This window comes from Drosophila erecta, unplaced genomic scaffold (genome assembly GCF_003286155.1).
Source record: "Drosophila erecta strain 14021-0224.00,06,07 unplaced genomic scaffold, DereRS2 tig00000092-arrow-pilon, whole genome shotgun sequence".
Lineage (NCBI taxonomy): Eukaryota > Metazoa > Arthropoda > Insecta > Diptera > Drosophilidae > Drosophila > Drosophila erecta.
In genome coordinates, this window is record NW_020825207.1 from 1,551,055 (window position 1) to 1,571,119 (window position 20,065).

General features: G+C 47.2%; 7 protein-coding genes across 9 annotated transcripts in view; 4 read left to right on the forward strand and 3 right to left on the reverse strand.

The window, feature by feature from the left end:
- Positions 1 to 302: 302 nt before the first annotated feature.
- LOC6548012 (U4/U6.U5 small nuclear ribonucleoprotein 27 kDa protein) lies at positions 303 to 4,222 on the forward strand. Its single transcript, XM_001976439.3, has 3 exons — positions 303 to 494; positions 560 to 847; positions 2,691 to 4,222. Exons 2-3 carry the CDS (start codon positions 612 to 614, stop codon positions 3,019 to 3,021), a joined length of 567 nt encoding a protein of 188 aa, XP_001976475.1. The 5' UTR covers positions 303 to 494; positions 560 to 611; the 3' UTR covers positions 3,022 to 4,222.
- Positions 1,021 to 2,193, forward strand: LOC26526274 (eukaryotic translation initiation factor 6). Its single transcript, XM_015157286.2, has one exon. The coding sequence runs from the start codon at positions 1,362 to 1,364 to the stop codon at positions 2,097 to 2,099; it is 738 nt and encodes a 245-aa protein (XP_015012772.1). The 5' UTR covers positions 1,021 to 1,361; the 3' UTR covers positions 2,100 to 2,193.
- A 323-nt stretch (positions 4,223 to 4,545) lies between the features above and the next one.
- Positions 4,546 to 6,429, reverse strand: LOC6548011 (thioredoxin-related transmembrane protein 1). Of its 2 annotated transcripts, none has more exons than XM_001976438.3 (4): positions 6,071 to 6,429; positions 5,707 to 5,868; positions 5,466 to 5,640; positions 4,546 to 5,281 (listed from the first exon to the last, which is right to left on the reverse strand). In XM_001976438.3, exons 1-4 carry the CDS (start codon positions 6,241 to 6,243, stop codon positions 4,820 to 4,822), a joined length of 972 nt encoding a protein of 323 aa, XP_001976474.1. In that variant the 5' UTR covers positions 6,244 to 6,429; the 3' UTR covers positions 4,546 to 4,819. The 2 variants fall into 2 exon arrangements, with proteins under 2 accessions (XP_001976474.1, XP_026836904.1); XM_026981103.1 differs by having other exon boundaries at positions 4,546 to 5,302.
- Positions 6,430 to 6,479: 50 nt separating this feature from the next.
- Positions 6,480 to 7,905, forward strand: LOC6548010 (synaptosomal-associated protein 29). Its single transcript, XM_001976437.3, has 2 exons — positions 6,480 to 7,010; positions 7,080 to 7,905. The coding sequence occupies exons 1-2, from the start codon at positions 6,746 to 6,748 to the stop codon at positions 7,664 to 7,666; spliced, it is 852 nt and encodes a 283-aa protein (XP_001976473.1). The 5' UTR covers positions 6,480 to 6,745; the 3' UTR covers positions 7,667 to 7,905.
- Positions 7,906 to 8,126: 221 nt separating this feature from the next.
- LOC6548009 (inactive peptidyl-prolyl cis-trans isomerase shutdown) lies at positions 8,127 to 12,799 on the forward strand. Of its 2 annotated transcripts, XM_026980569.1 has the most exons (5): positions 8,127 to 8,313; positions 8,381 to 9,125; positions 9,199 to 9,337; positions 12,470 to 12,576; positions 12,643 to 12,799. In XM_026980569.1, exons 1-5 carry the CDS (start codon positions 8,255 to 8,257, stop codon positions 12,709 to 12,711), a joined length of 1,119 nt encoding a protein of 372 aa, XP_026836370.1. In that variant the 5' UTR covers positions 8,127 to 8,254; the 3' UTR covers positions 12,712 to 12,799. The 2 variants fall into 2 exon arrangements, with proteins under 2 accessions (XP_026836370.1, XP_001976472.1); XM_001976436.3 differs by lacking the exons at positions 12,470 to 12,576; positions 12,643 to 12,799 and having other exon boundaries at positions 9,199 to 10,019.
- On the reverse strand, positions 10,031 to 10,867 carry LOC113564293. Its single transcript, XM_026980571.1, has 2 exons — positions 10,246 to 10,867; positions 10,031 to 10,191 (listed from the first exon to the last, which is right to left on the reverse strand). Exons 1-2 carry the CDS (start codon positions 10,385 to 10,387, stop codon positions 10,031 to 10,033), a joined length of 303 nt encoding a protein of 100 aa, XP_026836372.1. The 5' UTR covers positions 10,388 to 10,867.
- A 1,255-nt stretch (positions 12,800 to 14,054) lies between the features above and the next one.
- LOC6548390 (sodium- and chloride-dependent glycine transporter 1) overlaps positions 14,055 to 20,065 on the reverse strand; it is a 37,679-nt gene continuing 31,668 nt past the window's right edge. Inside the window, exons 4-9 of the mRNA XM_001976435.3 lie at positions 17,551 to 17,704; positions 17,111 to 17,378; positions 16,939 to 17,042; positions 16,425 to 16,791; positions 16,156 to 16,365; positions 14,055 to 16,088 (exon numbers count right to left, since the gene is read on the reverse strand). Coding sequence (XP_001976471.1) covers positions 14,148 to 16,088; positions 16,156 to 16,365; positions 16,425 to 16,791; positions 16,939 to 17,042; positions 17,111 to 17,378; positions 17,551 to 17,704 — 3,044 coding nt within the window. The 3' untranslated portion in view covers positions 14,055 to 14,147. The remainder of the gene's footprint in view (positions 16,089 to 16,155; positions 16,366 to 16,424; positions 16,792 to 16,938; positions 17,043 to 17,110; positions 17,379 to 17,550; positions 17,705 to 20,065) is intronic.

Below are 20,065 nucleotides of genomic sequence, written 5' to 3' on the forward strand. Positions count from 1 at the left end.
TTTACACATCTTGAAAATATAAGGTTCATTATTCTATGTATGTAATATTTAAAAATGTATTTTCGAACTATTCATTAGATCGGTAAATTTCAAAGAATTGCATTTCTGCATTTAATAAATGTACCACCATCCAAGTATAAGTTAAATATACTATAGGTAAAGGTATTAAAATATAAATAGAATACATGTTTCATTTAAAATATGTAGTTAGACCTCTTCATATTCAAAAAAACAAATTGATCGTGTGAGAACTTTGGTATACGATACATGTACGATACATCGCCATGAGCGAAGATACCAATAATCGATATCCGATTGGTGGCGGTGTTTTGCCCTTGCATCGCATCCCTCGTATCCTCATCCGCATTCCTCATTCCGTTTCGGCGTCGCGGCGAGATAACGCGCGTTGTTTATTTGGTTTTAGTTTTAAGTTAGCGCGTTTTTACCCACCGCCGGTGTCGCCCAAATAATGCTAGACACAGCCTAGCGCAACGGTGAGCGGGATACGTGCGGTAGCATGGGAGCACGCCGTCTAACATACACTTCGAATCCACTCCAGGCAAACCAACTATCACTTAAACCGCCACACAAGCAGAGACCGAAACGGAGCAATGGGCCGCAGCCGGAGTCCCGCCTCGCCGGCGCACAGGAGACGCGAGAAGGAGCGATCCGAGCGAAAGAAGCGCAGGGAGCGCCGTTCCCGGGAGCGGGAGGCCATCGGAGTGGCGCCCGCCGGAGGATCCGGATCTGGAGGCGCCGGTCGTCGCGACCGGGATCGCGACCGCAGTCGCAGCCGAGATCGTGAGCGGGAACGGGAGCGCGACCGTGCGCGGAGTCGGCGATCTAGGTGAATAACAAAGTGTAGTGTACCAAACGCCAACAACGATAAGTATAAAACTAGTCACTAAAATCTGGGATGTGGGTCACAGTTCAGGGGCGTGGTGGACAAACGTTTGAAAGGGTTCCTTTAGGTTCATAATTTACTCAAACGGATCCAGTATCTATGATTTTAGGATAGGCTTAGGGAGTGTTTATGTAGGTTTAGGAACACATTCCTCAAGAGGGGGCAACCGACCCCTCAAACCCCCGAAATCACCGACCAGAACTTGTTTATTTACACGCAAGTATCGATAGACCCCCACTTCGATAGACAGACAATCGATGGCTATGCAGCTCTGGCGGCCGAACGTAAAGAAATTACCACGTGAAGCGAAATTGTGCGAATTTCATCACGACGTTTAAATTGATTTCCGGACATATAAACAAAATCCCGAGCCCACCAGCAACAGGCTCAGTCAGGCCAGTAAATCCGATAAGAGAGTAACTACCAGGAAAAGAGAAACCACGTACATACAGAGAAAATGGCGCTGCGCGTGCAATTCGAGAACAACGACGACATCGGCGTCTTCACCAAATTAACCAACACATATTGCCTGGTGGCCATCGGCGGATCCGAGACCTTCTACAGCGCCTTCGAGGCGGAGCTGGCCGAGACCATCCCGGTGGTGCACGCGAATGTGGGCGGCTGCCGGATCATCGGCCGCCTCACCGTTGGCAACCGGAACGGCCTGCTGGTGCCCAACTCCACCACCGACGAGGAGCTGCAGCACCTGCGCAACAGCCTGCCGGACACCGTGAAGATCCAGCGTGTGGAGGAGCGCCTGTCCGCGCTGGGCAACGTTATCGCCTGCAATGACTATGTGGCCCTGGTCCACCCGGATCTGGACAAGGAGACCGAGGAGATCATCGGGGACGTCCTCAAGGTGGAGGTCTTCCGCCAGACCATCGCCGACAACACACTGGTCGGCTCGTACGCAGTGCTGAGCAACCAGGGCGGCATGGTGCACCCCAAGACGAGCATACAGGACCAGGACGAGCTGTCGTCCCTGCTGCAGGTTCCCCTCGTGGCCGGAACAGTGAACCGGGGAAGCGAAGTGCTCGCTGCCGGCATGGTGGTCAACGACTGGCTCTCCTTTGTGGGCATGAACACCACCGCAACAGAGATCTCGGTGATCGAGAGCGTCTTTAAGCTAAACCAGGCACAGCCCGCCACAGTGACGACCAAGCTGCGTGCGGCCCTCATCGAGGACATGTCCTAAGCGAAACTGTCTACATTTTCTACTTGATATAAGGATTATCTGTTATCTTCTACAACATTTCATTTAAGAAATACAACACACGAAACTAAAACAAGGTCTGGGAGCTGCAATCATCTATTAGCTATTTTCAAATGGTTGTTGTAAGGAATATAGTAGAATATATAGAGGAATGCTCTTTTACATTTAGGTATTCTCTTTGAAGACAGAAAATAGTTAACTATATTCATATAGGGACCCATCCAGGAATGAAATTCTTGGGCAAATGCATAATTTCTATACCTTTTCTCAATTTTTACATAAGCCGGTTATTCAATGCATTAATGAGCGCTTTGTTGCCTTGGGTCTTCAAATGATTGCCAAAAATGTAGACGTAAATAAGATCTTTAATGAAGGCAACCGACCGGTTGCAAAGTGTCGCATTTCGCGTAATTAAAACTTCATATTGCACAATCGGGTGGACAATGCCCAAGGTCGCCCCAGTTATTTCCCAGGCTCGTTGCAATTTGAATGCAATCAACTGGTCCTCAAACTGTCACTCAAATGAAATGTATAGAGCACTCACAACTGACTATGCACATTCATGGTTTGCAGATCGCGGTCGAGGGGCGCCGGAGGAGGAGGCGGCGGAAGCAGCGGCGGCAACAGCAGCTCCGGACCATCGACGTCGCGAAGGACGACGAGGAACAATGCGGCGGCCACAGCTGCCGACCGGCCCAAGATCAACGAGGCGGACCTGGAGGGTAAATCGCCGGAAGAGGTCGAGATGCTGAAGACAATGGGATTCTGCACGTTCGACACCACCAAGAACAGGAAGGTCGAGGGCAACGATGTCGGAGAAGTGCATGTAATCCTGAAGCGAAAGTACCGCCAGTACATGAATCGCAAGGGTGGCTTCAACCGGCCGCTCGATTTCGTGGCCTAGCAGTCCATCGCCATCGTCATCGCAGCAGCCACATCCTTTTCCGTTGCCCAACTAGTTTGCTACGCTTTTTTACTTGTCCGTGCCCAATGGGCAATGGGCGGCGGACGAAGACCTGCAATTTTATGCAATAGACCGGTTTACGAAATTCAGCCAGCTTTTGGCCCCTCAAAATTTCCACGCATCCAGCTAGTTCTGCAAGAGGACAGCCTCACCACACTCATACCTCAATTAGTTATTTAGTAGTTTAAGCCTGCAGTGCGCCTTTGTTATAGAGTTGGCCCCCCAGGTTAATTTTACAACAAAAGTCTGGGGCTGAAAGCCATCCCAGCCGTTCTCGGATGGAGAATCTGCTTTCAGCTGCAGTCGACGACGCACGACGATTGCTTTTTGAATATTTCAAAGTAATTAACAATTGTTTTTGTTGACATCTCGCCATTTTGTACGAATACGAATACGAATTAACTGAAGCCAGCCTGAAACCCAAATTCACAACAGCAAAATTTCCAAACTCACATACAGACAATTACTTAAAGTATTTGAAAACTCACCACAGCCCGAAACGCACTATCCGCATTCCCATCCCAATCCCCATCCCCATCCTCATTCAGTTCCCGATCCCGATCCTGATCCCAACCGCAACCGAAAAACCTCCCAACAAACTTCCTCCATACGCTGCAATAGTACAACTTTTACAACCAAACAATATATATCAAATATATATTTAAATATAGAAATTATTATATACACACACACCACAAGTACCTTATCCCCGAAGCCCCCAGAATGAACCTAACAATAGCCATAGCAATTTGTTGAAAGAAATATTATTTGTTTAACAATCAAAATGTTGTAATTAATCCAGTTAATTCCGATTTAAATCACAAGTGCCAACAGATCAGGCAAGCAACGCTGAAGATGAATCACGTTTTATAGACATATTTGTATAATCATTTTGTACTCTTTTTATAAGATAGGCATGAACTTGTACGCCTCAACGAGCTAACTATTTTAAGCCACAGTTACCCATTTTTTTGCGTTTGGAAATATGTATTGGAAAATTTGAAACATTTCGATCAGCACCACCCACACACATCTTATAACAATTATTTGTAGTTTTACACAAACGAAATTGCAGGGATTTTGTCTTATTTCATATTCTCCTACAATAAACTGATAATAAATTTGTAAAACCATTTCACCACGTGGACTCTTATTTATTCATGTTAAATAGAAAAATAACTAAGAATTCGACGAAGCCATAATAAAAGAATCAAGTGGTTCTTCCATTTCAAATCTATACACACATGTGTGAAATTTCAAGAGAAAGCGAAATTTTCCGAATTATTTAGATGGCAGCACAGCGCAGAGTAAAAAAACAATTTAAAATTTTGATATTTTATTGTGTAATACGAAAATTTAATACAATTTGCGATTGAAGATCAATTACAAATGAAATGCTTAAGAGAAATTAATTGTGTGGAAATGAATTTGAACACAAATACAATGCTTGGCAAAAGGTAAAAGTATACGACTAAAGTTAAATTTAGTTATTGTTACGCTTGCTATCGCTTAATGGATTACAATTTTGTTTTACATAATTATGAAATACATGAGGTGCCGATTTCTGGCTAGGATTAAGAGGGGAAACAATCGGTATTGTGCGCGAAGGCAGAGCAGAAGGAATCTATCTGCTCGAATGATGCTTGGTAAGAGGTTGTGTTTCTCTCGATTCTGTGTTAGTCTTTTTGTTGCCGCTTCTGATCGCTAAGGCTGAAGATCTGGATGGACCCAAGTGTACCTAATCGCCTTTGCGTGGTTTGCGCTTGCGCACCTGTTCCGTCTTTTCTGGCGCAGCATCTCCGCCCTGCTTGGGCTCCGGCTTCTCTTCCTGCTCCGGCTCACTGTCCGCCTCCTTATCTTTTGTGGCTAGATCTCCCGCCTGCTCCTCGCTGTCCTCTTCCTCATCGTCATCGTCCTCCGGTTCTTCCTCGTCGCTATCGCGTTGCTCATCCTCGTTCTCCTCGGCATCGCCGTCATCCTCGATCTCCTCGGCTGCTAAATCCTCCAGACCCTCGGTCAGATTGTCCTGGGACTCGGAGAAACTCTGGCGCTGCGACTTCTTGGGTGGGTAGACAAAGTCCACAAGGCACACGAGCAGCAGCCCCAGGGCAGCGCCCACGAAGATGGTGGCGATGGCAAAGAGGGCGTAGGAGCCCCACGTGGGCAGGCCGTATTCCTCCTGCAGGCGCCCGTTGAAGTCCTTAAAGAGTTTTTGCGTGTGCTATTAGTACATGAACCCAACATACAAGACAACAGCAGAGAGCAAAGACCAGAGTAATGAGTGATGGGCGGCAATCTTTGGGTCACCGGGATCAACCCGCTGATAAGCTTCCGCTTATGTCTCATGCAGTGAACCGATGTGATGATGGGCTGGGTGAACGTACCTTCAGAGTATGGGACAGTTTGAAGAAGTAGGACAGCACGGACATGTGGATGGTGTCGGGCTTCTTCCAGGCGGACAACGGTTCGATGCTCTGCCACTGCTGCTTCTTCACGAAGTAGAGGAGGGCGTCGCCATCACGGGCTCCACGATACTGCCGGAACTCGCCATCCTTTACGCTGTAACCAAGTTACGTGGATTATGATATGTATTTTATGGGCTAAAAAGGGTTAAGTGTCGCTCACTGGTAGATGGTGGGCAGGGCCGTGACGAAGAAGCGTCCACTGAGCGACGGCGAGGTAGTCACATCGATCTTCGCCACCTGCACCTGGACATCCTTGGCCACGCGGGCAAACCGCTCCCAGGTGGGAGCCAGGTTCTTGCAGGCCGGGCACCATGGAGCAAAGCTGTGAACACAAGGAAAACATATGTTTAGTACAGCTGCCGATGAGTCATCGTCACCACAAAGGAATGTCTGGAATTCCGGAGAACGGAAAAACAAGATTGCCGGCAGAAAAAAGCCGGCGTACCACGCCCCTCCTCGTTACGTCAGGGGCTGCGGGGTTTCATATGGATATGGACTACTCAAAGCTACCCTTTCGCACTTACAACTCGATCATCCATTCGCCCTGGAGCATCAGGTGCCAGTTGTCCTCGTCCAACTCGATTAACTTGCCACCTGGCTGCAGTCCTGACTGCGCTGCCGCCGCCGACTGCGCAGTCGACACCAGCAGAAGCAGCGCCGCGCATGACGCGGCCACAAAGTGCGATGAGCTATGCATGTGGCTATGTTTTGATGCGTTCCTCCGCCGATTCGTGTCCTGAAACCTGTGACGTTCGCCTGCGACAATTTGCTAAATTAAACTAAAGCTTCCGTCTTGGTCAGTTCCAAAAAGTTACAAAAACTACGACGCCTTCTGGAAAACTGACGGAACCCTGGTTCAATATCTGTTGGAGATGGCAAGCCGCTTTTTTCCCCGCTATATGCCCAGTAGGGGGATTCGTTATTGCTCTTCTCACGTTTATTCACCTTTTATAATAAGCTAACCGTTTTCTCGCATACAAAATGATATTTTTAATGTGTTTTCCAAATTGTTTTAATTATATTACATTTAATTTATGAAGCCTCCACCATGCTAAGCTAAAATCGATTGAACTGCATATAGCGCTACACTCGTACCATCCCTATTGCAATCGATAACACCAAACAACAACAAAGAAAAATAAAAGTTTACGAAAACACAACAAAATTCGACATTTTGGAAGTTTCGCTTGCTTAAAAATATGGCCCATAACTACCTGCAACCAGTGCACGACCACTTCGATGACGTGGACAGATTCGAGGACGTGGACGACGACCTCTTCCTGCAGAACAAGCGGACGGGGGCTGCAAAGCTTCCGCAGCAGAGGAGCACCAATCCCTTCGAGATGGATGATGACGAGGACGAGATAAGCTCGTCGCCATCAGTGGCCGCACAGCGGCTGGCCTATGCTGAGAAGCGAAGGGCCATTGAGCAGCGAACTCTGGACTCCACCAACAAAAGCTTGGGTAACTAGGGGGTCAATTGCCAGCCAATTAAGGGGCGTTATTGATGCATGAATCTTCTACAACATTTAGGTCTGCTCTACGAAACCCAGGAGGTGGGCAAGGCGACGGCCGTCGAGCTAGCTAAGCAACGGGAGCAGCTGGAAAAGACATCACATCAGCTGGACGAGATCAGCTCCACGCTGCGCTTCAGCCAGCGCCATCTGACTGGCCTGAAGAGTGTCTTCGGTGGCCTCAAGAACTACCTCTCGGGCAACAGGGATCAGCCCTCCACCGCCGCTGGCTCCCCCACGGGGAGTCAGTCTTCTCAGGAGGCCAATAGCAATATTAATCTGGGTGCCTGTGGCGGTGCTAGCCCCTCGGCTCCGCTTTCACCAGCGGAGCGCTACGACAATCATCCGGTTAGCCAGCTGCGTGGTGATCCCAGCAGCACCTACCATCCCCAGCGGCAGGCGGCAAATCCCTTCCAGGCTCAGATCGATTCCAATCTGGAGGAGATGTGCAGTAACCTGTCGGTGCTCAAGATGCTGGCCACCGATCTGGGTGGCGAAATTGAGTCGCAAAACGAATTGCTGGATAACATGAACTATAAAATCGAGGATGTCGACTTAAAGATCCACAAGCAGAACAAGGACATGAGCAAGCTACTGAAGAAGTGAACGGAGAGCATTCGTTTACCATTGTATTGATCATTGCTTAGAATAGCCTCCCTTTAATATACAACTCATAGCCATACCATATCGCAAGGTGAGCACTAAACAAGGCCATTAAGAATGCATTCCTCATTATGTTTCCTAGTTTTTTATTGTTACACACACCAAAAAATTCTCTCATTGGAGTGCTTGCAGTTGGAGTGCGATAAGTGTTCAGTTTTAAATAAAAATTCATATAAAACGTATGTAAAGCCATCTGGTTTACACAATCTTGGTCTGGCATACGGAAGCAATTTGCTTTTAATCTTGGTTGTTGCATTATTGCCGAGTCATTTTTGGAAGATATCTCGAGTCGCAGAATGGAATTTCTCAAAACTAAAATATCGAATTTTATCGTTATCGTTATTCTTTGTTTTGGTTATTCAATTTGAATTTGATAGCTTCTGACCAAAAGCGCCCCATCGATATTACCGAACAATCGAACCACATGATGCCATCGCTGGAAAGCTCTGTTCCATGAAGCATCCAAATGAAAAGCGCCAAATCAGCGAATTCCGCAGTTCGTTCAATAAATAACCTGGACATTTTGAGAAAATGGAGGATAATTTTCAGCCCTTCACCACCCAGATGCTCAAGAATCCCTTGTCCTATTCGTGAGTACTAAGATATCACAGCTCTCATGAGCACGTGGCTCTAATCATGAATTTGCGACTCCTTCAGCGATCTAGTGGAAAAGGGCGCTGAATTCGAGGTGGACATGTCGCAGCAAAACAATAACAGGGATCTGGGTCTCGATAGCGAAAGCGACTACGAGGATGCGGAGGATGTGGACAGCGAGGAGCTGCGTTCCCCGTGGACGCATTCCTTCGACGAACTGCGTGCCCTGATGAGCGAGATCGACGAACACATTTACAAGCGGATCACTCGCACCGGTCACGTGGATCGGGATGCGGTGCCAAATAAGGCGAGGGTCTCGGTTCGGTACAGTGGCTACTGGGAGAGCGAGGCAGCTCCCTTTGACTCCTCCTTGCTGCGGGGCACCAAATTCGAGTTTGAAACTGGCCAGGGAACGGTGGTTGAAGGCCTGGAGGCCGCCGTGCGCACCATGCGACCTTACGAGCAGGCCGAGTTCATTATCTCCTACAAGCTGCTCTTCGGAGAACTCGGCTGCCCTCCAAGGATTAAGCCCAAGGCGGATGCGCTCTTTAAGGTGGAGGTTATTGACTACTCGCTCATAGGCGATGCGGAGGGCATCGATGCTATCCCCAAGGAAGACCGCGACAAGTTTTGTGTAGTCTATCCCAAGGCACAGGACTTGCACCTACATGGCAAGGACTGCGTGAAGCGCGGACGCTATCGCAATGCGGCCACTGCCTTTGAACGGGCGGTGAGCTCATTGAACTACTGCCGAATGGCCAATGACGAGGAGGAGTGCAAGCAAACTGAATTGCTTATTACCCTGAACGTAAGTGGCCACCAAGATGGGCTTGTAAGAAGCGAACTCGACCAAGTAGTTGATTCCTTGTCACTTTCCCCAGCAAAACCTAATGATCGTTTACAACAAGCTGAACAAGCCGAAACGCGCCTGCATCATGATGAAGGCTTTACGGCACCTGACCCTGGAGAATCCATCCTGCAAGGCGTTCTTCCAGGAGGGACGCGCCCTGGCCGCTTTGGGTGAGTACGACTTGGCCCGCAAGGCCTTCCTGCAGGCGCAGACCAAACAGCCGGATAACAAGGAGATCAGCGACGAGATCATCAGCATGAACAAGAGAATCACCAAGTATCAGGAGGCCACTCGCGATCTATGGACACGTGCCTTGTCAGTAAATAATTCAAAGCCGGAGGTCCGTAAAACAGCCGCTCAGTTGAAGAAAGAAGCAAAGGAACAGGATTTCAAAGACAACATGGAAGATTTGATTAGGCAGTTCAAGAACGCTTCAGATCAGCAAGTGAACTTTTCCCGTAAATCTTTTTCGGACGCTCAGTTCGACACGATTTGTAAATTGGTCAAGGAACACGACCTAAAGCTAACTCTGTCCCCCATCCAAGAGGATGTCCTGACTTTGTCTAAGCCGGAGGTCAAGTCCGCTTAAGCTTACTGAGAGCCCCAGTATTTCATATTTCATAACTATTCCAAAAACAGAAACAAAACCTACCAAATATGAAGGCAATTTAGTTTACAGTTCTAGAAGAGCAGTGCTTTAGTTATTTCGATATTAGCAACCGGGATGTCTTAAGCCCAGACGAGTGTTAAAGTTATTTGTATCTTAAGTACTAAAACTTTGAATACGAATCAAAAAAACCTAAAGCTATCATGAGCTACAATAAAAGTAATGTACGGCAGCTACTAATCATTAATTAGCTTAGTTACTTTTCATTTCTTTGCTCCAGGCACGCACATCCTTTGACCTGTCCAAGTGCGGGCTCCAGGATATGAACCTGCTGCAGCTCAAAGCTGTCGGAGTCGTAGCTGGTAAAAGATTCCGATTTCACAAACTTGCAGCACACGCATATAAAACCCAAAATGACTGGAAACAGGAGGATGTTAGAGGGTTTGCTTAACAGGCTACTCACATTCGTACTTAAGGAGACTATCCAAAGAAAAAACAGCAGGAGCGGACAGAAAAAGCTGCTGACCATGGGTAGTTCGCCCCTGCTTGTGCTTGCATTTCGACCATCAATGCCCAGGACGTTTTGAATAAAAGTTCCCTCTTCTGATGCCATTTCTCGAAGAAAGGCAGTTTCTACAATAGCCAAAGGTAAACCTGATTGAATAAGGTTTTCGATGTTTCTCAAACCTTTTTAGTTAAACGACTGCCTATGGCTACAAGCCAGTTCCTAATTCGAAGCATGGGATTGTTCAGTTCGCAATAGATTAAAGAACAGTTGTGATTCTCTGAAATGTAAATGTGTTTTTACCACCCTGTAACGCCCATACTCAAGAATTCCTCCACTGCATTGTACATGGAAGCTAACATATTGATTAAATTAGTTTTTTGGTGCTTAGGACAGGGACATATTTTATTCAATATTTATAAAGTGTTTAATTCACACAAGCTCCGTCTCTGGCCACCGTGCACCATTTGTATCCCTCGAATCGTTTTGCAGCAGATTTGTGCAGAAGAGCAGCCAGTAAAATGAATATAATGGATTTCTTCAGCATCATTTTAGCGTAGATATTGTTTATCAACTGGAATTTTTTCTTAAAATGAAGCTTCTATTTGCTGTGACTAAGTAGTTTACATGGAAAATCAATTTGAAATGGGGTTTTAAATGTATTTTCACAGTCTTTATTCCGTTTTGGTACATTAAAAATTGTAAAACATTTAAGCTAATTAATTGAAATAAGGCTATTCAATAATTACTTTTTGCTGCTACCCATCCTACAAAGGCTTAAAATAGTTTTTAAGTATAAAAAAAAAAAATTGCCAATGGTGGTTTTGAACCCGGTCAGTTATGTTTTGCAGTCGCACGTCTTAGGCCATGCGCTACGCAAGCAGAGCATTGTCGCTGAATATAGCTCAACTTGAACCAAGTTGAACCGGTTCCGAACGATTCTCGCTTGAAGTGAAATTCAGACGGCGCATTTGTAAGTGCGTCGATGGCGTTCTGCGTTGAGAGTCGCGCCCTTCCAGGCGAGAGCACGACATCGAGTCCAGAGTTTAGAATCTATTGAAAGTAGAAATGCCCCTCTATTTGGCCGGATTAATGAGACTGTAGTTAATTCCGTTTATGCATGAGGAGAAGGCAGAGTGAGGAATGGTGGGGATTAGCCTTCGGTGCTCGAGTCGGTTATAAATCCGCGAGATAACTATCATCCTTGTTTCCCTCCACACCTTTTTGGGGGAAATGAAATGAATTGAAATATTCCGCTGACTGTTAAAACCCATAAATATTTATTCATGAATATTGTTTTTCCTGGCTTAATGTTACATACTTTATTATGATTACTCGTTTAGTTATTGGCATCTGTGGATTACTCGTACGTGTCATATTTGCTTACACTTTTAATTTGATATAACATATATTTTTGATTACCAGAACAGCAAAATGTTATACATCTATTTTAGTAAGATATTGTGTGTAGCCCACGAATTAGGTTTTCAAATCGGCGCAGCGAAATGGGATGTTACTTTTGATTTGCTGTGCAGACATTCGATTCCGCCTCAAAATAACTTTTCTGATTACATAACTCTGCTTAGTTTTGATTTCGAATAAACAGAACTTTAAAAGAATAATGTGAATGCTTCTCGACACAAGGTGTTTTTTAAATCCTGACTTTATGTACTCTTAACTATGTAATCGCTTTAAATGCATACATCGAATACATTTTCCGTTTACATTTATTTGTTATTATTGTTGATCATGTAACTGGTGGGTATTCCGGTTGATGGGTCTTATTTCGGTTCGGTTTTCATTCGGTTTACAGGGATGTGAGTTGCAATTTGATCACTTGCCTAGCTCTTTCAGTTTTATTTAAACACGATTACCTAATCCGTTGGCATCTCAAAGTTTCATATAAAATTTGAAGCTCCTCTGTTCAATGTTTAAAGTAAACTCCGCTTATTTCACTACTTTAAGTGCCGATTGGGTAATTTGTTTTACTTTAAAACTATAAATACCTTGTCTGAATTGACAGTTTATGTTTCTGTGTATTCACTTGCGACCTAAGTTAAGTTTGAGCAAATTGCGGCATTACATGTGCTAATATTTATCTTTATATCTTTCGAACAGCCGGTACATAATTTCTTATCTATATTTACTTGATAATTCCGCTTAGACTACGTTGCCGGTTTCATTTTACAGGTACACATCCAGTTCAACTAACAAACATGCAACATCGATGGCTTATTTCCATACTCCATAAACGTTCACCCAACGAATTAGTCGCCGTGAAACTGGGAAACTTGCTTGTAGGTTAAATGAATTGCAATTTGTCTACTTGATTGATTTAAACAAATGTCTTTCCATAATTCCAGGTGTCTCAGTTTCAAGGCGACCAACTTCCTGTGTGCAAATATGGTTATATGACTGAATTTAGTTTCTAGGGTCTAGGTACATATGTATGTATGTAGGCAGGTGTCACAGCTACTGCGCTAAACAAACAACAACAACGAACTCAAGTTACAACAATTTCAATTCGCGTATAATTATATATTCCTGTTTCCAATGTTTTCACTTACGCCTAAATATGTTTGACACAAATTGAAAATTACTTTGAGCCGGAGCAAATAATTTATCACACATTTTCAGGGACTGAATAAAGTTGGGGTTTCTCAATCGAATGCCTCTAAACTTGTAATAATGTAATATCAAAATAAGGTGAGAAGCAAAGCACGCTTTCTTCAGATTGGATCGTTTCTGACGAGATAGGTGCTTTAAATATCCCAACTAGCTATAGGTACAAACACATACAAATATCTACGAGTATTATATTTGTTTCTATTCTTGTATATTTTAATATATTTATATAATTATTTTCAACATGAATACACAACAATGGTTATATAAATTCTAGAAATGTACGTGTAATTATTGTTTTTGCGTTTTTCTGTGAGCATTTTCCGTATTCGGCTTAGTTTCCGCCAACTCCACGCACATAAAACATTTCTAAATATTTGCCTTAACTATACAAATGCACACAAATAGGGATTTGATGCAACTTGATTAACATTTAGGTACATGAGTCTCTCGTTAGCACAGAAAACATAGATACAGTGAGCACATAGATACATTTACATTTACATATACGTTCACATTCACATTTACAGATTAGGGATCTCGCCTTCCGGGTGATGTATTCTGCTCTATAAACAAATGCACGCACTTATAAAACGGAAAAATACCTCCGCCCTCCTAAGTTCCGCCCTCCAAAGTAGTCTTAAAAATATTCGCAGTAAAAAACCAATCAAACGATCTCTCACTTGTGTAAATTGATTAGTTGTAACCTTTGTATATTTGTATATAAATTTATATATATTTAAAACTCAACGATTTCCATTGCACTTTCAACATTGCTCTCGAATTAATTGGCGCCCAACGGCGGGCATCCAGGGGATATACACACGGAACTAAACAAACACCAGGAGTCCTGACCTAAAGCCTACGTTAACTTCGTTACGTTCGGTTATTACAATCGAGTCTTTCCGCCACCATCGATCTGAAATTAGGTACTAAGGAACAGCTATCCACCGTGATGACTGATAAATAGGTACTTTCGCATAGGAAACATGAAGGTTCGATCCTCCCTCGCTCTCTGCCAATCCAAATGAGGTGTCTACAAGTATTCGACTTAGCGTGTGTCCGTTTGCATAATCGCCTAGTTAAACTCTTTACATGTACAGTTAAGTGGGTTGCTTAGCTCGTAGATACACACATACACGTTTATATATATACTTATAAAAATAGTTTTCGATATTGGGAACAACACGTATGCGTTGACCTCGACCTCGGCACACAGATCCTACCTGGTACGCTCTGGCTATTACTTCTTAGTTCCCGCTCCGGTTGCATTGCCTTTCGTCTTCGCCTGGCTGCCCAGTGTTGCAGCTGTAGACGTGGCCGCCTTCTTGCCGCTGCTGCTGCTGCTGCCCGCAGCAGTCGCTGTTGCAGCAGATGTCGCTGCAGTCTTGGCTGCAGCTGCTCCTGGTTTGGCCACCGCTTTAGTGGGACTGGTGGAGCCGGCCTTAAGGGGCTTCCCTGCTGTCTTCGTGGGGCTGGTTTCGTTCGCCTGTGTCCTGGCGGCCTTCGCGGACTTGGCCGACATGCTGCTGCTGGCCGCGCCCTTTGCAGCCGGTGGATTATCCGTGCTCCGGCTGCTGGACAGTTCGGCTGGACCCGACGTGGCCACCTTGCCACTTCCCGCTGATGGGGCAATCGGCTTTTGATTCAAGGCAGTTTTTGCTGGCGTTGCCGTTGCAGTTTCCACTTGCGACTTTTGGGTTGCTGCTGCTGTCGCTTTTTGGTTAACCGCTGGCTGTGCACTTGCTGTGACTCCTCCACTCGGCGTGACCTTTCCGTTCGTCACACCAACACTTGCTGCTGCAGCTGGGCCATCCGACTTGAGTGCAGTTGATGCGGCCGCTGGCTTGCTGCCAGCGTTGGTATTTGTCTTCGCCACCGATGCTGATGTGGACTTGGCTGGCGGCGCAGTAGCAACAAGTGCCGATGGAGCGGCAGCTGGTGTGATTTTTGCGGCCTGTGCTGCATTAACCGCAGCTGCAGCACCAGCCCCGGCTTTGAGTGGAGCGGCGGCTTTTGAGGCTCCAGCCACTGGAGCAGCTCCTGGCGAGACACTGATCACTGTTGCAGTTGCAATACCAGGTGCCGTTGACGCTTTTGTGCCGCCTGGAGCAGCAGCAATACTGGCCGATATTGTGGTCTTAAGTGGAGCCGTCTTTTCCGTTTGCGACACTTTAACCGAAGCTGCCACATTCGAAGCCATTGCTGCCGCAGGCGTTTTGCCAGCGGCGACTGATGCTGTTGCAGTTGCAACACTGGCTGCTTTGTTGCCACCAGCAGCAGCAGCAGCAGTAGGAGCAGCAGCACCTGATGATATTGTCGTTTTCAGTGTGGCTTTGCCAGCAGCAATGCTAGCTTTGCCATTTGCCGCAGCAGCAACAGTTGCCCCTGTGGCAGCCACACCCACTGAAGTGGAAACTGCCACACCAGCTGGAGGCGGTGATTTGGTGGCAGCAGCAACAGTTGCTGATGTCGTGGTGTTGCTGCTGGCCAGCGTGGCTGCAGCAGTTGTGGCTACTGCGCCCGAATTGACTTTGGTTGGCTTCTTCTCCCCGCCGCCCGCGAAAGTGGACATGGTGGTGCACTCGCGTCCGCTGTTCTGCGTTCCGGCGGCCAGGACCTTTGTGGTGGCCGACTTATTGTCCTTTTCGGCCGGAATAAGAGGCTGCTTGCTGGGGCTGATTTCGGTGGTTGGCGACTTGTGGGTGCCGTTCTTGGCATTCGTCTGCAGGTTGCCGCTGCTGCCCTGCTTGCCCATTGACTTTGGAGCACCTGGCCGCTTGCCCACAGTCGCCAGGGGCAGGCACTCGACATCCACGTCCACGTCGAGGGTCAGCTGCCTGTCCTTCTTGGCCGCCGCCTGCTTGGGCGAGGCCTCCTCCTCGATGAGGATCTTGGTGTTGGTCACGCCGTCGTAGTTCTGGCTCTGGTACCGCTCGGCGTGCAGGTTGACACAGGGTCTGCCCGCTGGTCCCCACTCGGCGGTGGGCTGCAGCAGGTGCTTGATGCGTTCCCGGAAGCTGAGGCTCTTGGGCGCCCGCCAAATCTCCTGGAAGGCCACCAGAAAGATGACCAGCACGGGCAGCAGCCCCACGATCCAGCCCACTGCATCCGCCCACATGGGGTAGACATAGTGACCATACTTGGCCGGCTTGTACTCCACCCAGTTGAAGAACAATATGAACTGGGAGAGATTGAGTAGATTAGGGGTATAGCTGCATAATCAGTGGTAATCGGCGAGATGAACTCACCAAGAGGGTGGCTGGCGTGATGTAGCGCCACATGATGCCCCAGAAGAAATTCCAGAACCAGGATCGCTTGCCAATCATGCCCTGAATGTCGTTGAGGAACCGCTGGGATCCATAGATCCAGGCAATCAGGATGCACTCGGAGATGGCAATCAGCAGCACGGACCAGTTGGCAGCATATTTGTCCATCAGTTGCAGCCAGTACATGCCGCTCTAGAGGATTAGGAGAAATGTGAAGTCATACACTTTGATTGCCCGTGAGAGATACCCACATTGGTGGTGAAGCCCAGGCCGCCGATGTAACCGAAAATGGCCACCGACAGGACCACCCAGATCTTGTACTGCCTCAGGTTGGGGAACCTGTCCAGAATCGCCGTGGTCACCGTCTCCATCAGAGCGAACTGGGAGTCCAGTCCCAGGGTCAGCAGCATCACGAAGAACAGAACGGCCCAAACGGGCGAGATGGGCAGCCGGGTGACCACCTCCGGATAGACAATGAAGGCCAGACCCGCGCCCTGGTCCACCACCTTCTCCACATCGACGTTCAGCTCGTGGGCCAGGAACCCAATGATGGAGAAGATCACCAGGCCGGCGAAGAAGGAGGTGGCTATGTTGCAGAAGGCCACGATCAGCGAGTCCCTTTAATTGGATTTGGTGTTAGATTGAAACTGGCCATGCTAGTGCTAATTCAGTATCTTATAAATTTGTAGCCATGGCTACAAAGGGTACTCATCGCACCCCGTGGACCCATCGCTGTTAAGCCCATCGGAATACTGTAAAACTTACTTGTAGCAGTTGTTGGAGAACTTGTTGTAGGACGAGAGCGTGATTAAGCCGCCCCAGGCCGGGCTCAATGCGAAGAATATCTGGACCGCAGCATCGCCCCAGACCTATTGGATAAGTGGGAGGATGAAGGCCGTGTCCATGGAGCGGCTTGGATGCCGCATTCACCACCTACCTGGGCGTTGGCCAGCTGCTTCCAGTCGGGCGTCAGGTAGAAGATAATGCCCGTGCTCGCACCCGGCAGCGTGACTCCCCGGACGAAGAGTATCACCAGGACGACGTAGGGGAAGAGGGCCGTGAAGTAGACCACCTTGCCGGACGACTGGACGCCCTTGCACAGGCACAGGAACACTATCGTCCACGCCAGGAAGAGGCAGGCGGCCAGTGACAGCTTAATGCTGCCCGTCTCCTCGATGCCCTTGGACAGGCCGAGCACGAAGTTGCTGCCGGAGCCAAGTGCGAGTGCAAAGTGTCCAAGGAAGTGCAAATAGAGGAGGAGAAGGGTAAGCCCAGTTAAACTCAATTCATACTGCATTAAGTAATGAAAATAAGTAAAGTATACAAAAAATACTTAAAAAGCAAATGATTCTGGAGCAAGTGCATGTGAAAACCCACTTGAAGTACTCCTCGGCTGGTGGACGCTTCAGGGCGCCGAGCGCCAGGGCGGTGATGTTGTTCTCCGCCGCGGAGGTGGCGTTGTGGCAGGTGCGCAGGTAGTAGGTGCCATTGGTGGCCTCGCACTGGTCCGCCTGGGCGTACGAGAAGCAATCTGCAAGAGACTTTGGCTGTCAGCAAGTGGATCTGGACGCCCATTCCCCCCATCAATGCCCTTCCCATTACCCCTCAATTATGCAAACAGCGTTTTAATATTTATGAACTATTTGCTGGGTTGTGCAACCCAGGGTTCTGCAAGTCTGCGAACATAATTAAAAGGACAAAGTAGCAAATCAGAGGAGAGCACAAAAGGCGCAGCCCCAGCAAACATAAAAAAGGGTCCGAATCCTTTGGCGAAAAAGGGTTGGACAAAAGCATCTGGCAACTGGCAAATTTGGCTGCTTGGCTGCTTGGCGGGGGCGAAAGGTCAATAGCAGGCAATCTGTCTTTCGCCTTCCTTTCTTCGGCAGTGCATAAAGTCCATCCGATTTGATCTGTCTAATGAGACTTTAACTTTACGAGGCACTTGCTGCTTGCTGGAAAACCCACACCCACAACGCTCAATTTCCCGAGCAACCACCAATTGTATTTACCTGTTAGACCGCAAATGGAGCCCCACAAATGTCTGAAACTTTCGCTTTTGGTTATGACATTTGACTTATGTGCGCCGAGTTCCGAAAGAGAAAGTGCCGCCGAAGTCGGCAAAGTTTTCCACCCAAATAACCGCAAAATGACTGCCTGACAGTTGATGTCCCCCTGCTTGGCGAAAAGCGGCAGAAATGTCCTTTTACGTGGGGTAAGCTGCAGGACATTGATGCTGGCAGTGGCTAATTGCGAACTAAACTCGTTTGCGAACTGAAATGGGTATGCAAATCGATTTATTGAGCAGCCCGCTTTCCCACGCCCAATCAGCGCCTGTCAATAAGCATTGCTCATACGCCCCGTTGCCGCGTCGAATTAAACCGTCGCTAGATTCAAGTTTAAATTCCCAGCAAGCCCACATACTCGTGCACACACTCGCCAGAGCCATTCATCAGCTTCATTTTCCGACGGGGAAATAAATTCGAGAACAATCTCATGTGGCTGGCGGTTGATGGTTTTGTGAAAAACTTCAAAGTGTTTACACGCCGTTTAATTTGCCTGTCTGCCGCTGTTTGCATTGCAATTAATTTGATTACACAAACGCACACACACCCGAGTTGGACGAAATAAATTCTATTTGAAAGAGGAACGCGGAACGAGGGCCCCAACCAATTCGCACATAAATAAATCCTGTGCGGAGTTTGTGTGCGTGTGCAAAAGGATACCGACTTTCTTATTCAACTTGGGGGCTACGCCTGGTGCAGAAAGTTGGCCCTACATTTTGTGGCCTCAGGTTTGATGGCACATTTGGGAGATGTTGGAAGTATGGGGGCCAGACTTTACAGAGTCGAGTGAAGGGATTTTTAGTGGCCAGATCATTTACCTTATTAGGCACATCAAAATGCTGGCCAAATATTTACTGCAAAACATAAGCACACAAGTAAGTGGAGAGCCAAACAGAGTGCGACACTCGATCCGTGGACAAACAAAGTCAAACACATTTTAATCGTGACACTAAAAGTAAACATTTGTCATCTAAAACAGACGAGGACAAAGGCGAACGAGGTCAGGATGCTGCCAGCACAACGGGCGAATCGGCGAATCGAGAAGTGTCAATAAATAAAATCCTTAAGAAATTGCTTGTCTGCCGGGGCAGGTCCCCCCGCTCCTCCCACTCCTCCCACTCCTCCCGCTCCCCCCACAACATATACTGGTACACACACAATACTTTCTCGTCCTGGGATCCCCGAAGCTTAGGGAAAAGCCCGGCCCAAGGTTGAGTTTCCCACTGCCAGCGATTGAGTGTCAAAAACAGTTAAGACATAATTGTTTGTCATTTTAACAATTTCAAGCTGCCGTGTTCGCTTCCCACAAGGTGAAATGCTGTGCGCCGAGGGACTCCATTCAATATCCAAGACCCTCAATAGCATCCATTATCGATTTCTGGGCTATCACAAAAAAATATGGAAATGGCAGACAGCCTGGGACCTCCGTCTAGGTCTGATTTCGGTTCCAAGTTCCTGGTGGATTACTTGCCTTTGCCTTACATATTGATTTTATAGAGATATACTACTAGTGTTTCGAGGAATCCATACATAACCGCATTCAAAAATCATACTGTCATATGAGAGGCTTGAATTTACATAACACTTCCTTGTTGAGCAACAAAAAACAAAGGAAGTTTCCACCCATTCACTTGGTTTCCTATTTCCTCACAAAATTAACCATTTATGACAGGCAGGAAATGTAAATTTTGTTGAATGTCTCACAAATAAGCTCCAAGGCTTTCGGTCTGTCATCCATTCTGACCTACATAGCCAAATGGCCACGCTTTTCCGGGAAAGCATGACAAATCCTCCCGCCTCCCAGCTCCAGAATCCGGAAGAGTCGGCGT